This window comes from Oncorhynchus mykiss, chromosome 28, assembly GCF_057628025.1.
Source record: "Oncorhynchus mykiss isolate SJ-2025 chromosome 28, ASM5762802v1, whole genome shotgun sequence".
NCBI lineage: Eukaryota > Metazoa > Chordata > Actinopteri > Salmoniformes > Salmonidae > Oncorhynchus > Oncorhynchus mykiss.
Window position 1 is genome coordinate 9913210 of NC_143049.1, and position 12236 is coordinate 9925445.

General features: G+C 44.2%; 1 protein-coding gene across 1 annotated transcript in view; it reads left to right on the forward strand.

Moving 5' to 3' along the window:
- Positions 1–12236, forward strand: part of LOC110508457 (ephrin type-A receptor 4) — a 47281-nt gene that overhangs the window by 1192 nt on the left and 33853 nt on the right. The window contains exons 2-4 of the mRNA XM_036966621.2: positions 359–426; positions 1222–1530; positions 1686–2040. Coding sequence (XP_036822516.1) covers positions 359–426; positions 1222–1530; positions 1686–2040 — 732 coding nt within the window. The remainder of the gene's footprint in view (positions 1–358; positions 427–1221; positions 1531–1685; positions 2041–12236) is intronic.

Here is a 12236-nt window from a genome sequence, read left to right on the forward strand (position 1 = left end):
CGTCGTCTGTGTTTTGCCGGTGTAGGCTGTCATTGTAAAAAAAACAATTTGTTCTTAAATAACTGACCTGCCTAGTTAAATACAGGTTAAATAAAACAATGTACAGGGGCACTAGTTAATCCCAACACAGTGTCATGGGCGAGCTATATGTGTAAAGTTTAGCCCAAAATCTATACATTCGTTCCAGTATATTTGAGATAGTCTGTCTGTTTGTGATATTTTATCAATCTTATCATTTTCTTTCCATATCTGCATCTGTATGAATACAGTATGTACGGGTTCTTCTTGAGCCTAGGAGTGTACTGCCAATGGAAAGTGGAAATCACCTTCCGTACCTGTTTGTAACTGTGTGTTTCAGAGACGTTACTGGACACAAGGACAGTTCCTGGCGAGCTGAAATGGGCGGCAAGTCCAACAGAAGGAGGGGTACGTGGTCCGGCCGAGACAAAATAACCTATTTCAGTGAGAATATGTGTTTTATAATGCATAGTTGTACACAGGTAGACTATGGGTGAGTATTTTTTTTTTTGAAATACCCTATAATCCAAGCTAGACGGCATTCTACTGCAGTCTCCATCTCCCTCTGTCTTCATTGCAGGCACACCCTCTCTCGCGCTCACTTTCACTCTCGCCAGCCTCTTTGTTAGTTTAAGAGTTATTGGTGAACTTGACTCCTCTCCAGTCTCCCTGCGCTCACTTTCTTTTACTGAACTGCTTGATTGACAAGGTCCTGGTCCCCACACACTGAGCCCTTTGATTGCCAGCGTACCCCCACCCACCCATTGCTTACGCGTGCACGCACGTACGCACACACACACACACACACACACACGCACACACACAAACCCCTCTCCACATCACAGTCGGGGCCCGTGTCCAGCTTTACGACTGTGACAGCTGTGATTTCTGTCCTTCAACAAAGACTCCAAAGGAGGGTTATTCCTTGGAGTCATACTCTATGACAGGTCCTATAGAACACCTCTACACACACACACAGTCTCTGGCCCGGTACGTCTAAAGCTCTCACCAGCAGGGAGTGGGAGGCCACATTATTATTCCATGGTAATAAGATGCCATAGTTAGGCAAGGTCACCATGCAACTCCATAAAACGTCCTTGATAAACTATCCAAGATAAACGCATGGAAGGTTTTGTCGTCACTGAAGCTGATTAATGACTAGAAAGGACTTTGGTCTAATGATCAGAATGTGTGTGTTCCCAGTGGGAGGAGGTAAGCATCATGGATGAGAAGAACGTCCCTATCAGAACATACCAGGTGTGTAACGTGATGGAACCCAGCCAGAGCAACTGGCTTAGAACCGACTGGATCCCTCGGTCTGGAGCGCAGCGCATCTACGTCGAGATCAAGTTCACCCTCCGGGACTGTAACAGCCTGCCTGGAGTCACCGGCACCTGTAAGGAGACCTTCAACCTCTACTACTATGAGTCTAACAACGACAGAGAGCACTACATCAGAGAGAGCAACTTTCTCAAGATCGACACCGTGGCAGCCGACGAGAGCTTCACTCAGGTTAGGAGCCTTGGTTTGTTTTTAATCTCTTTGTTCAATTTTAATATCTGATGGTGTGTTGATTATGTTTGTTCAATGTGAAAATTACAATGAAGGAAGATTGTGTCCTTATGGCTATTTATTATCAGTAATTATGTTATTATTACAATGATCAGGTGGACATTGGGGACCGCATCATGAAGCTGAACACTGAGGTGCGGGACGTAAAGGTCACAACCCGGAAGGGTTTCTACCTGGCGTTCCAGGATGTTGGCGCCTGCATTGCTCTGGTTTCCGTACGTGTCTTCTACAAAACCTGCCCCCTCACTGTCCGCAACTTAGCAACCTTCCCAGATACCAACACCGGAGCTGACACTTCCTCGTTAGTGGAGGTCAGGGGGTCGTGCGTGAACCAATCAGAAGAGAGGGAGGAGCCCAAGATGTATTGTGGCGCAGACGGGGAATGGCTGGTCCCCATTGGAGGGTGTGTCTGTAACTTGGGATACGAGGAGAAAAGCGGAGCCTGTCAGGGTAAGGCATTTGATTTACTTTTAATTTAATGACCACATTTTCTTCTAAATTGTATCGAACCCCCGGGCGTATGCACTTAGGCGACTGAGCTAAAGTTAAGTCATCAGCTCTTGGACCTCTGGAAGAGAGAGTGAGGGAAAAAGGCGAGACTGGAGGGAACAGACGTTCTGAAGACAGTTTTATAGCACGCCATTACTCTCTCTGAATAGAGAGTCTCTGTTCAACACACACACACACACACACACACACACACACACACACACACACACACACACACACCAGTTGAGCGTCAGTGCTTCAGTAGGGTATGATATACAGCTGTGGGTCTATTCTCTCAATCCTATTTATTATGGCCATCCCAGCAGGCTAATTATATAACAAACAGCTTCAACTTTTAAAGGCCTGCGGACCGGAGCAGAAGGTGTGTCTGTGATAGTAGAGAAAAGGGACAGCTATCAAACGTTTCTGTACGTGACAGACACCAACTTCTCTCCCTCCCTCTCTCTCCATCCAGACCTCCCTCTCTCTCCATCCAGACCTCCCTCTCTCCAGCCAGACCTCCCTCTCTTTATCCATAGCAGAGTTAATGACGTCTAAAGGCTGTTTTCTTTAACAAGATTTAACTAGACCCTTGACTCTGATCACCTTTGAACTGAAGTGAAGGACTAGCTCTTTTTAAGTATTTCCTTTTCCCCACTCTAAGTTGAAACAGCCCACTCAGGACTGGAGTGCTCTAGTGATTTGCCAATACACTGTCAGGCTTGACGACCGATTGGACCCTAGATTAAGTCTCTCCGTCATATCAATTAGCGGACTGCAAACAATGGAGAGTACCAATAGGGAGAGAGAAACGACAAAGCGAGGCAGGGAATGAGTAGAAGACTGTTTAGCGCTACAGAGTGCTATAAAGAGACAGAGAGAGAAATAGAGCAGTGCAGAGAGATACCGGTGGATAGAGGTGGAGTAGGGGTGGAGGATTGGAGAGAGAGAGGGGGAGGAAAGGAAGGAGGAATTAGTTTGTGAATAGAGAGGGGGTTGTATAAGGAGGCCATTTAAGGCATAAGGCATCAATGATAGCCCAGCCCCCCCCCCCCCCCCCCCCCCCCCCCAAATTGTTACTATGTCGGGGTGTTAGAGGTGGTGCAGTGGGCTCACACAGGGGCAAGAACACAAACATAAGAGAGGTTACCCCCCCCCCCCCCCCGCTCCCCTCAACTATATCCCCCAATGTCCCTTACCCCCCCTTACCCCCACACACGCACATACACACACACACCTTTAAGAGCAGGGTCATGACCAGGCTTGATGAAGCCGTCAAAAACTTTGACAGACACACACGCAAATACACTCTGTTAAGTTGTGAAGGGCAGGGTCATGACCGAGGTTGATAAAGACGTCAAAACTCTGACAGCTGTGATTCGGGCTGGGAGGAGAGGAAGCAAGGGAGGGGACAGAGAAGGGGAGGAGAGACAACAGAGGTGGTTTAAATGTGAATGGGACAGCCAGACTCCGGAATGAAAAAGGATCTCTGCGTTTTGTTAAGAGTTTTGTTAGAGTTTTGACGGCGCCTTTTTAGAGGGACTTTGTTCAGCTGTGGTTGCTCATCTGCTGCTATTACTGGGTGTCCTATGTGGGCGTTATCTGTGTGTGAGTGTGTTTCTAATTTCTGCAGTGTGTATATGTGTTTGTGTGCGATATACAGTGCCTTCGGGAAAGTATTCAGACCCCTTGACTTTTTCCACATTTTGTTACATTACAGCCTTGTTCTAAAATGTATTTAATCGTTTTTCCACCTCATACATCTACACACAATACTCTATCATGACAAAGCAAAAACTGTTTTTTACAAATTCTTGCAACAATTTTTTTTTTTTTTATAAATAAAATATCACATTTGCATAAGTATTCAGACCCTTTACTCAGTACTTTGTTGAAGCACCTTTGGCAGCGATTACAGCCTCAAGTCTTTTGGGGTATGAAGCTACAAGCTTGGCACACCTGTATTTGGGGAGTTTTTCCCATTCCTCACTGCAGATCCTCTCAAGCTCTGTCAGGTTGGATGGGGAGCGTTGCTGCACAGCTATTTTCAGGTGTCTCCAGAGATATTCGATCGGGTTCAAGTCCGGACTCTGGCTGGGCCGCTCAAGGTCATTCAGAAACTTGTCCCGAAGCCACTCCTGCGTTGTCTTGGCTGTGTGCTTAGGGTCGTTGTCCTGTTGGAAGGTGAACATTCGCCCCAGTCTGAGGCCCTGAGCGCTCTGGAACAGGTTTTCATCAAGGATCTCTCTGTACTTTGCTCCGTTCATCTTTCCCTCGATCCTGACTAGTCTCCCAGTCCCTGCCGCTGAAAAACATCCCCACAGCATGGTGCTGCCACCACCATGCTTCACCGTAGGGATGGTGCCAGATGTGACGCTTGCCGTTCAGGCCAAAGAGCTCAATCTTGGTTTCACTGGACCAGAGCTTCTTGTTTCTCATGGTCTGAGTCTTGGAAGGGATGCACTTGAGCTCAATTTCGAGTCTCATAGCAAAGGGTCTGAATACTTACATAAATAAGGTATTTCTGTTTTTTTCTTTGCTTTGTCATTATGGAGTACTGTGTTGCTGAGAAAAACACATGTGGAACAAGTCAAGGGGTCTGGATACTTTCCGAAGACACTGTGTGGAGGGAGAGGTGAAATAAAGCGAGTAAGAGAGGGATAGAGAGAGACCTGAAATGAGATTTTATAAGATGCATGGTGGCGGTTGTCCAAGTGTGATCGACGTCAGAGAGACTTTATAACTGCAATTCACTCTGGTGCACCTTCAGTAACTCAACCAACAGAGGATTTGGTTGTGTGTGTGTGTGTGTGTGTGTGTGTGTGTGTGTGTGTGTGTGTGTGTGTGTGTGTGTGTGTGTGTGTGTGTGTGTGTGTGTGTGTGTGTGTGTGTGTAGAGAGAGATGGCCAGAGAGAGAGACAGGGCCAGCGTTATGGGTGGGCCTTATGGGGCCTGGCCCGCCTTACTGTACCTCCTTGCCCATCCAAATAAAATATTTAAATATTGATCATTTATTTGACTGAGACGCACGTCGACATAGACGCAACAATACCAGACAAAGCACCCGAGCGAAACAGCACCCATCTGCCTCAGTCTGTGTAGCCCATGTGCATGACATGTCATACTCTTTTTTTGGGGGGCCAGACGGCATCAGATACATGGGCTACAGATAGTAAGACAGTGGGGCGCTGTTTCGCACGCTCAGGTGACATAATTTTCTCATTTGAGCAAAAGTCTGTTCCACCCTCTCTCCTCCGTCCTCTCTCTTGACACGGACACCGATGAGTGGTTGAGTGGTTATGGAGATGTCGATTCGTTAGTAGGTGAACAGAAGTGTCCTCCCCTCCTCAATGGCCACCTTTCATCAAGGATACTCATGTGTATCCTGTCACAACATTTTGTCAACCGGTGATTGTCAAGCAAATAACTGATGTAATATCGCCTACACATTCACAATAAATGAAATCTATTTTTTAGACAGGTGTTAAGAAACATGATATGATGAAAATGTAGTCCATTTCAGAAGAACAGAAGTTGAGTTGTCCTTATGTTAGGCCCTGATCTGGCTATGCCAAATGGCTGTGGGCTACACTAGTTCATTTAGCAGACGAGATTTGCTTAGAATTCTGTGGCAGTATTTTATATTATAGTATGAAGAATACACTTGAACTAAGCTGAATTAAATAGAAAGGATATTTCCTCCAAACGATTTGAAGGAGTGCACATATGCGGCTATACTGTGTTGAGCGGTTAACAAAGAAATGTAACTTTAGTTGTTCTACAAACGTTGGGCGATATTTTTTGATGTTTAATACATTGTAAAGCTGCATGATGCGAGTCTATTGATGATTTGAAAAAAGTGGCTTCAAAGGCATTAGCTCTGCTTTGTTTTTTTTGCGCAGGCTGTACACACTTCATCAGTCTCTCGTTCACAATTAGACAAGCACTTGATAACGGCTTGAATTTCCCTGCGGCATCCCCTTTGTTTGGCCGTAATGCACCTAAAAATATCCATGCCTTTTGCAGCCAGTGGCCATTGTGCCCTTGGCCTGGAGTGCTGCATGTTCCAAACCACATGGCTCTCCCTCAAGTGATCAGGTTTTTCTCACAGGCTTCAAGTGAAGACAGACACACCGGGGACACAAATGTGCGTGTCCTTATCCATTTCCGAGGTACATATTGAAGACATTGGAAGAACTGTCCACATTTACTTTTCATCAGCCAATAAGATGAGTAGGCCTAACAAATGGCAAAATAACTAGCCTATGTCAATTTACTATCTTTCATAGTACAAAAGTTAACCTATTCTATTCTGTGCAAGACATAAATGTGTCTCGTTTCAGGAAACTAGGCGTATGTCACGGGTCACTACTTCACAGGAGAGCCATTTGAATGTAAACTTTTTGTTTTTAATCTAAATGTGTTTTTTTTCTATAAATAGCTTTTGTAACATGTGAACTTTCATGTTCCTTAATAACAGACTTGTATGCCGTCTGTAAATAAGATTAAAACATTTAAATTACGAGCCTAGTTGGTTTAGCAACAGAAAAAGAGCAACCTTCCCGCTAGCCATGATTGGCTGAGATAATGAGTGGGCTGGACATGCCGAGAGATGAGTTCGGATTGGTCTGCCATATAGCACGCTGCTGTCTATTGGAGCTGGTCAGTATGTGTAGGTAATCCTGTCTAATGCAGCTTTTTTTTATTTTATGTATCGCGTAGTAGAACTGCGTAAGTGTTGCTCTCCACTTTCTGGAGGACCGAGTTTTGAAATCAGTAGAATTAGAGTACGATAGCTAAGGAGATGGAGAAAACACTTATCTCCGGATTACATCTTCATACAGTGCCTTGCGAAAGTATTCGGCCCCCTTGAACTTTGCGACCTTTTGCCACATTTCAGGCTTCAAACATAAAGATATAAAACTGTATTTTTTTGTGAAGAATCAACAACAAGTGGGACACAATCATGAAGTGGAAGGACATTTATTGGATATTTCAAACTTTTTTAACAAATCAAAAACTGAAAAATTGGGCGTGCAAAATTATTCAGCCCCTTAAGTTAATACTTTGTAGCGCCACCTTTTGCTGCGATTACAGCTGTAAGTCGCTTGGGGTATGTCTCTATCAGTTTTGCACATCGAGAGACTGACATTTTTTCCCATTCCTCCTTGCAAAACAGCTCGAGCTCAGTGAGGTTGGATGGAGAGCATTTGTGAACAGCAGTTTTCAGTTCTTTTCTCAGATTCTCGATTGGATTCAGGTCTGGACTTTGACTTGGCCATTCTAACACCTGGATATGTTTATTTTTGAACCATTCCATTGTAGATTTTGCTTTATGTTTTGGATCATTGTCTTGTTGGAAGGCAAATCTCCATCCCAGTCTCAGGTCTTTTGCAGACTCCATCAGGTTTTCTTCCAGAATGGTCCTGTATTTGGCTCCATCCATCTTCCCATCAATTTCAACCATCTTCCCTGTCCCTGCTGAAGAAAAGCAGGCCCAAACCATGATGCTGCCACCACCATGTTTGACAGTGGGGATGGTGTGTTCAGTGTGATGAGCTGTGTTGCTTTTACGCCAAACATAACGTTTTGCATTGTTGCCAAAAAGTTCAATTTTGGTTTCATCTGACCAGAGCACCTTCTTCCACATGTTTGGTGTGTCTCCCAGGTGGCTTGTGGCAAACTTTAAACAACACTTTTTATGGATATCTTTAAGAAATGGCTTTCTTCTTGCCACTCTTCCATAAAGGCCAGATTTGTGCAATATACGACTGATTGTTGTCCTATGGACAGAGTCTCCCACCTCAGCTGTAGATCTCTGCAGTTCATCCAGAGTGATCATGGGCCTCTTGGCTGCATCAGTCTTCTCCTTGTATGAGCTGAAAGTTTAGAGGGACGGCCAGGTCTTGGTAGATTTGCAGTGGTCTGATACTCCTTCCATTTCAATATTATCGCTTGCACAGTGCTCCTTGGGATGTTTAAAGTTTGGGAAATCTTTTTGTATCCAAATCCGGCTTTAAACTTCTTCACAACAGTATCTCGGACCTGCCTGGTGTGTTCCTTGTTCTTCATGATGCTCTCTGCGCTTTTAACGGACCTCTGAGACTATCACAGTGCAGGTGCATTTATACGGAGACTTGATTACACACAGGTGGATTGTATTTATCATCATTAGTCATTTAGGTCAACATTGGATCATTCAGAGATCCTCACTGAACTTCTGGAGAGAGTTTGCTGCACTGAAAGTAAAGGGGCTGAATAATTTTGCACGGCCAATATTTCAGTTTTTGATTTGTTAAAAAAGTTTGAAATATCCAATAAATGTCGTTCCACTTCATGATTGTGTCCCACTTGTTGTTGATTCTTCACAAAAAAATACAGTTTTATATCTTTATGTTTGAAGCCTGAAATGTGGCAAAAGGTCGCAAAGTTCAAGGGGGCCGAATACTTTCGCAAGGCACTGTACTAAGGGCAGCCATGGCATCCTTGATAGGGAGAAGCGCCCATCCATGATGTATATGGGTAAGATATTCTAGCTAGCCACATTTTCAGATATTACACGTTTCTAATTTTGACAAATTCATTTTCATTTCAAGTTCAAGTGTACTGTTAGCTAGCTAGCTAACGTTAGCTGGCTGGCTTGCTAGCTGATGTTACATGTATGATCTTATTATACATATCTCAGAGCCATTTGCTTTGCTAGTTATAGCCTAGTGTTAGCTAGCCAACATTGAACCTGGTTGGTTAGCTACCTGCAGATTCATGCAGGGTAGTAACGTCATGAGTTGGGATTATGGTTCATTGTTTACCTAGCTAGCTAACTACATGGCTTAACCTCTTGGAACCCCCCCCCCCCCGGATCCGGGATAATTGTCATCAACTATGCTAAATAGCATAGCGCAACGGTCAAATAATCTTAATAGAAAATATTCATATTCATGAAATAACAAGTGAAATATAGCGAAACACAGCTTAGCCTTTTGTTAATCACCCCGTCGTCTCAGATTTTGAAATTATGCTTTACAGCGAAAACAATAAGCGTGTGTAAGTTTATCGATATACTAACAAAACATTATGTACACCTAGCGGCAGGTAACTTGGTCACAAAATCAGAAAAGCAATCAAATTAATCGTTTACCTTTGAGCTTCAGATGTTTTCACTCACGAGACTCCCAGTTAGACATTAAATGTTCCTTTTGTTCCATAAAGATATTTTTGATATCCAAATACCTCCGTTAGTTTGATGTGTTATGCCTAGGAATCCACCGGAAATAGCGGTCACGACAACGCAGACAAAAATGTCAAATTATATCCATAATATCGACAGAAACATGGCAAATATTTTTTATAATCAATCCTCAAGGTGTTTTTCAAATATCTATTCGATAATATATCAACCGGGACAGTTGGTTTTTCAGTAAGACCGGGAGGAAAAATGGCTACCTCTCTGTTTAGCGCAAAAATCACACTGAGAGCCAACAACTGACCACTTACGCAATGTGGACGTTTATGCTCATTCTTCAAAGTAAAGGCCTGTTGACACCTTGGGGAAGCCACAGAAAAAGGAATCTGGTTGATATCCCTTTCAATGGGCAATAGGGATGCATAGAAAGACAGGGGTTTCAAAATAAGAGTCACTTCCTGATTGGATTTTTCTCAGGATTTCACCTGCAATATCAGTTCTGTTATACTCACAGACAATATTTTTACAGTTTTGGAAACTTTAGAGTGTTTTCTATCCTAAGCTGTCAATTATATGCATATTCTAGCATCTGGTCCTGAGAAATAGGCAGTTTACTTTGGGAACGTTATTTTTCCAAAAATAAAAATAGTGCCCCCTAGCTTCAAGAGGATACTCCACTATGCAAGTAACCATTTCAATAGAATGTCACTGCGACAACTGTTGATAGACGTAGCTGGTAAATTCGCTCTGGCTATCTTCTCCGATTTCAGAGCACTCTCGTCTGACTGTGCCAGAGTGCAGAATAACTGACATATTTACGAACACTCAACACCCGTTGAATATGGATATTATTTTGGAAATGTGTGTGTGATCACAGTGCTGTGTGTTGCTTCTCCTTCTGTGTCTGTAAAACAAAAGGTATTGACAGTCTGAATATTCATATCCTGTCTGCTTCTCTCTGTGGGAGAATACTGAATACGTGATCATCACCTGTCTACTGAAAGAGAAGAGAAGAGAAGAGAGCGAGCGAGAGAGTGAGAGAGACGAGGGAGACCGATAGAGAGATGAGATAGGTGTAGGGAGTGGGAGAACAAGAGGAGAGAGTGAAAGGGAAACATTCACAGTAAAGGTGCCCTTTTATTGCTATCATCTAAGTCATTTACATATTCATTTTTTTTGCGCAAATGCAAATCCAGATAAAATGCAAATCTATCTCATTACATACTGTGTGTGTGTGTGCCTGCCTGTGTGTGTGTGTGAGTTTCTCTCTAACCCTCTCCTGTCGTCCTCGCTCTCTCTCTCTCTGTGAGTCGGAAGTGGCCCTGACCGCTCCAGTGTGTCGGCTGTCTAGGTGATGGATAGAGGGAGGGACGGAGTGATGGATGGATGGAGTGATAAATGAGATGGAGGGATGGACATCAGAGGGAGTTATTGGTGCCTGGTGGACCTGGGGAAAACGAGATGAGTTTACCACTGTAGATTAGTGATCCCAAGGCCTGTCCCATTCACTCCTCTGTGATCAAGGGGCTCTTCAACATTGTAGCAGAATATAGCTACTTAAATGTTGCAATCTAGTCTGATTACGTAATCCCTCTTGTGTTCCGGCACTTCCTCTTGTGGCTTGTGAACAAAATCAGAGTTCCTAACCAGAAGAACTATGATCCTCAATGCAGATGTGTCACCTCTGCAGTGACACACAACAGAACATCTGTATGAGAGCCTGGTTAGATGTTATATATGGCTCCCCTGAGTGAGTGAGATGTCTGTCTGTCTGACTGTCAGCCTGCCTTTCCCTCAGGGTAAACCAGGATTAGCTCCTACCTCACCACCGCACGCACAGATATGCAAGCACAGCCCTGTGTGTTTGTATGTGGAATGCATTTGTCATTGGAAAGGTGTTGACACTCGTTGTCTTGGAGGATATTTACAGAGTTTGTCGCTTCTCTTTCCTCCATCAGTCACCCAGACCTGCTAGTTACACACTAGTCTAGGTGGATTAAGTTTCACATTCACAGTGTTTAGTGTGTGTGCCCAGGCTGGGGGCGGTTGGAACTGACAGTGAGAATATTAGCATGTCAGAAGCCCCCGGCAACAATTCTCTCTCTGTCTCTCTGTCTCTCTCTGTCTCTCTCTGTCTCTCTCTGTCTCTCTCTCTCTCTGTCTCTCTCTCTCTCTCTCTCTCTCTCTCTCTCGCTCTCTCTCTCGCTCTCTCTCGCTCTCTCTGGGAAACATATGTTTACATTGCCAAAGCAAGTGACAGCAAATCTTGCTGCTGTGATGGCATACTGTGGTATTTCACCCAATAGATATGGGAGTTTATCAAAATTGGATTAGTTTTTCGAATTCTTTGGGTCTGTGTAATCTGAGGGAAATATATGTCTCTAATATGGTCATACGTTTGGCAGGAGGTTAGGAAGCGCAGCTCAGTTTCCACCTCATTTTGTGGGCAGTGTGCACATAGCCTGTCTTCTCTTGAGAGCCAGGTCTGCCTTCGGCATCCTTTCTCAATAGCAAGGCTATGCTCACTGAGTCTCTACATAGTCAAAGATGTGCTACTCACTCACTCACTCACTCACTCACTCACTCACTCACACAGTTTATGGAGTTTGTAGTAAAAATGAAGTAGCCAACACTCATTTACTCACTCTACCCAACTCAGCATTTTCTGTCAAATGAAGAGCAAAGGGGAAGGAGAAACTACAGGAGTGGAGAGGGATCTCTCTTGCACACAGAGAGAGAGAGAGAGAGTTTAGGGATAATAGAGAGTAATGTGAGTTGTCTACCCCTTACCTGCTGGGTTTGGCTAGCAGCTTCAGCTGCTCTCATCAGGAGACTGGAGACAAGAGCCAAGGATCTGACTGTTTACAGTGCGTGTGTTTGTGTGTGTGTGTCCTACTGTCCTTCCTCCTCTGTCAACTGCCACCCCCCTTCCTCACACACACACACACACACACACACACACTCCTACTGTGTG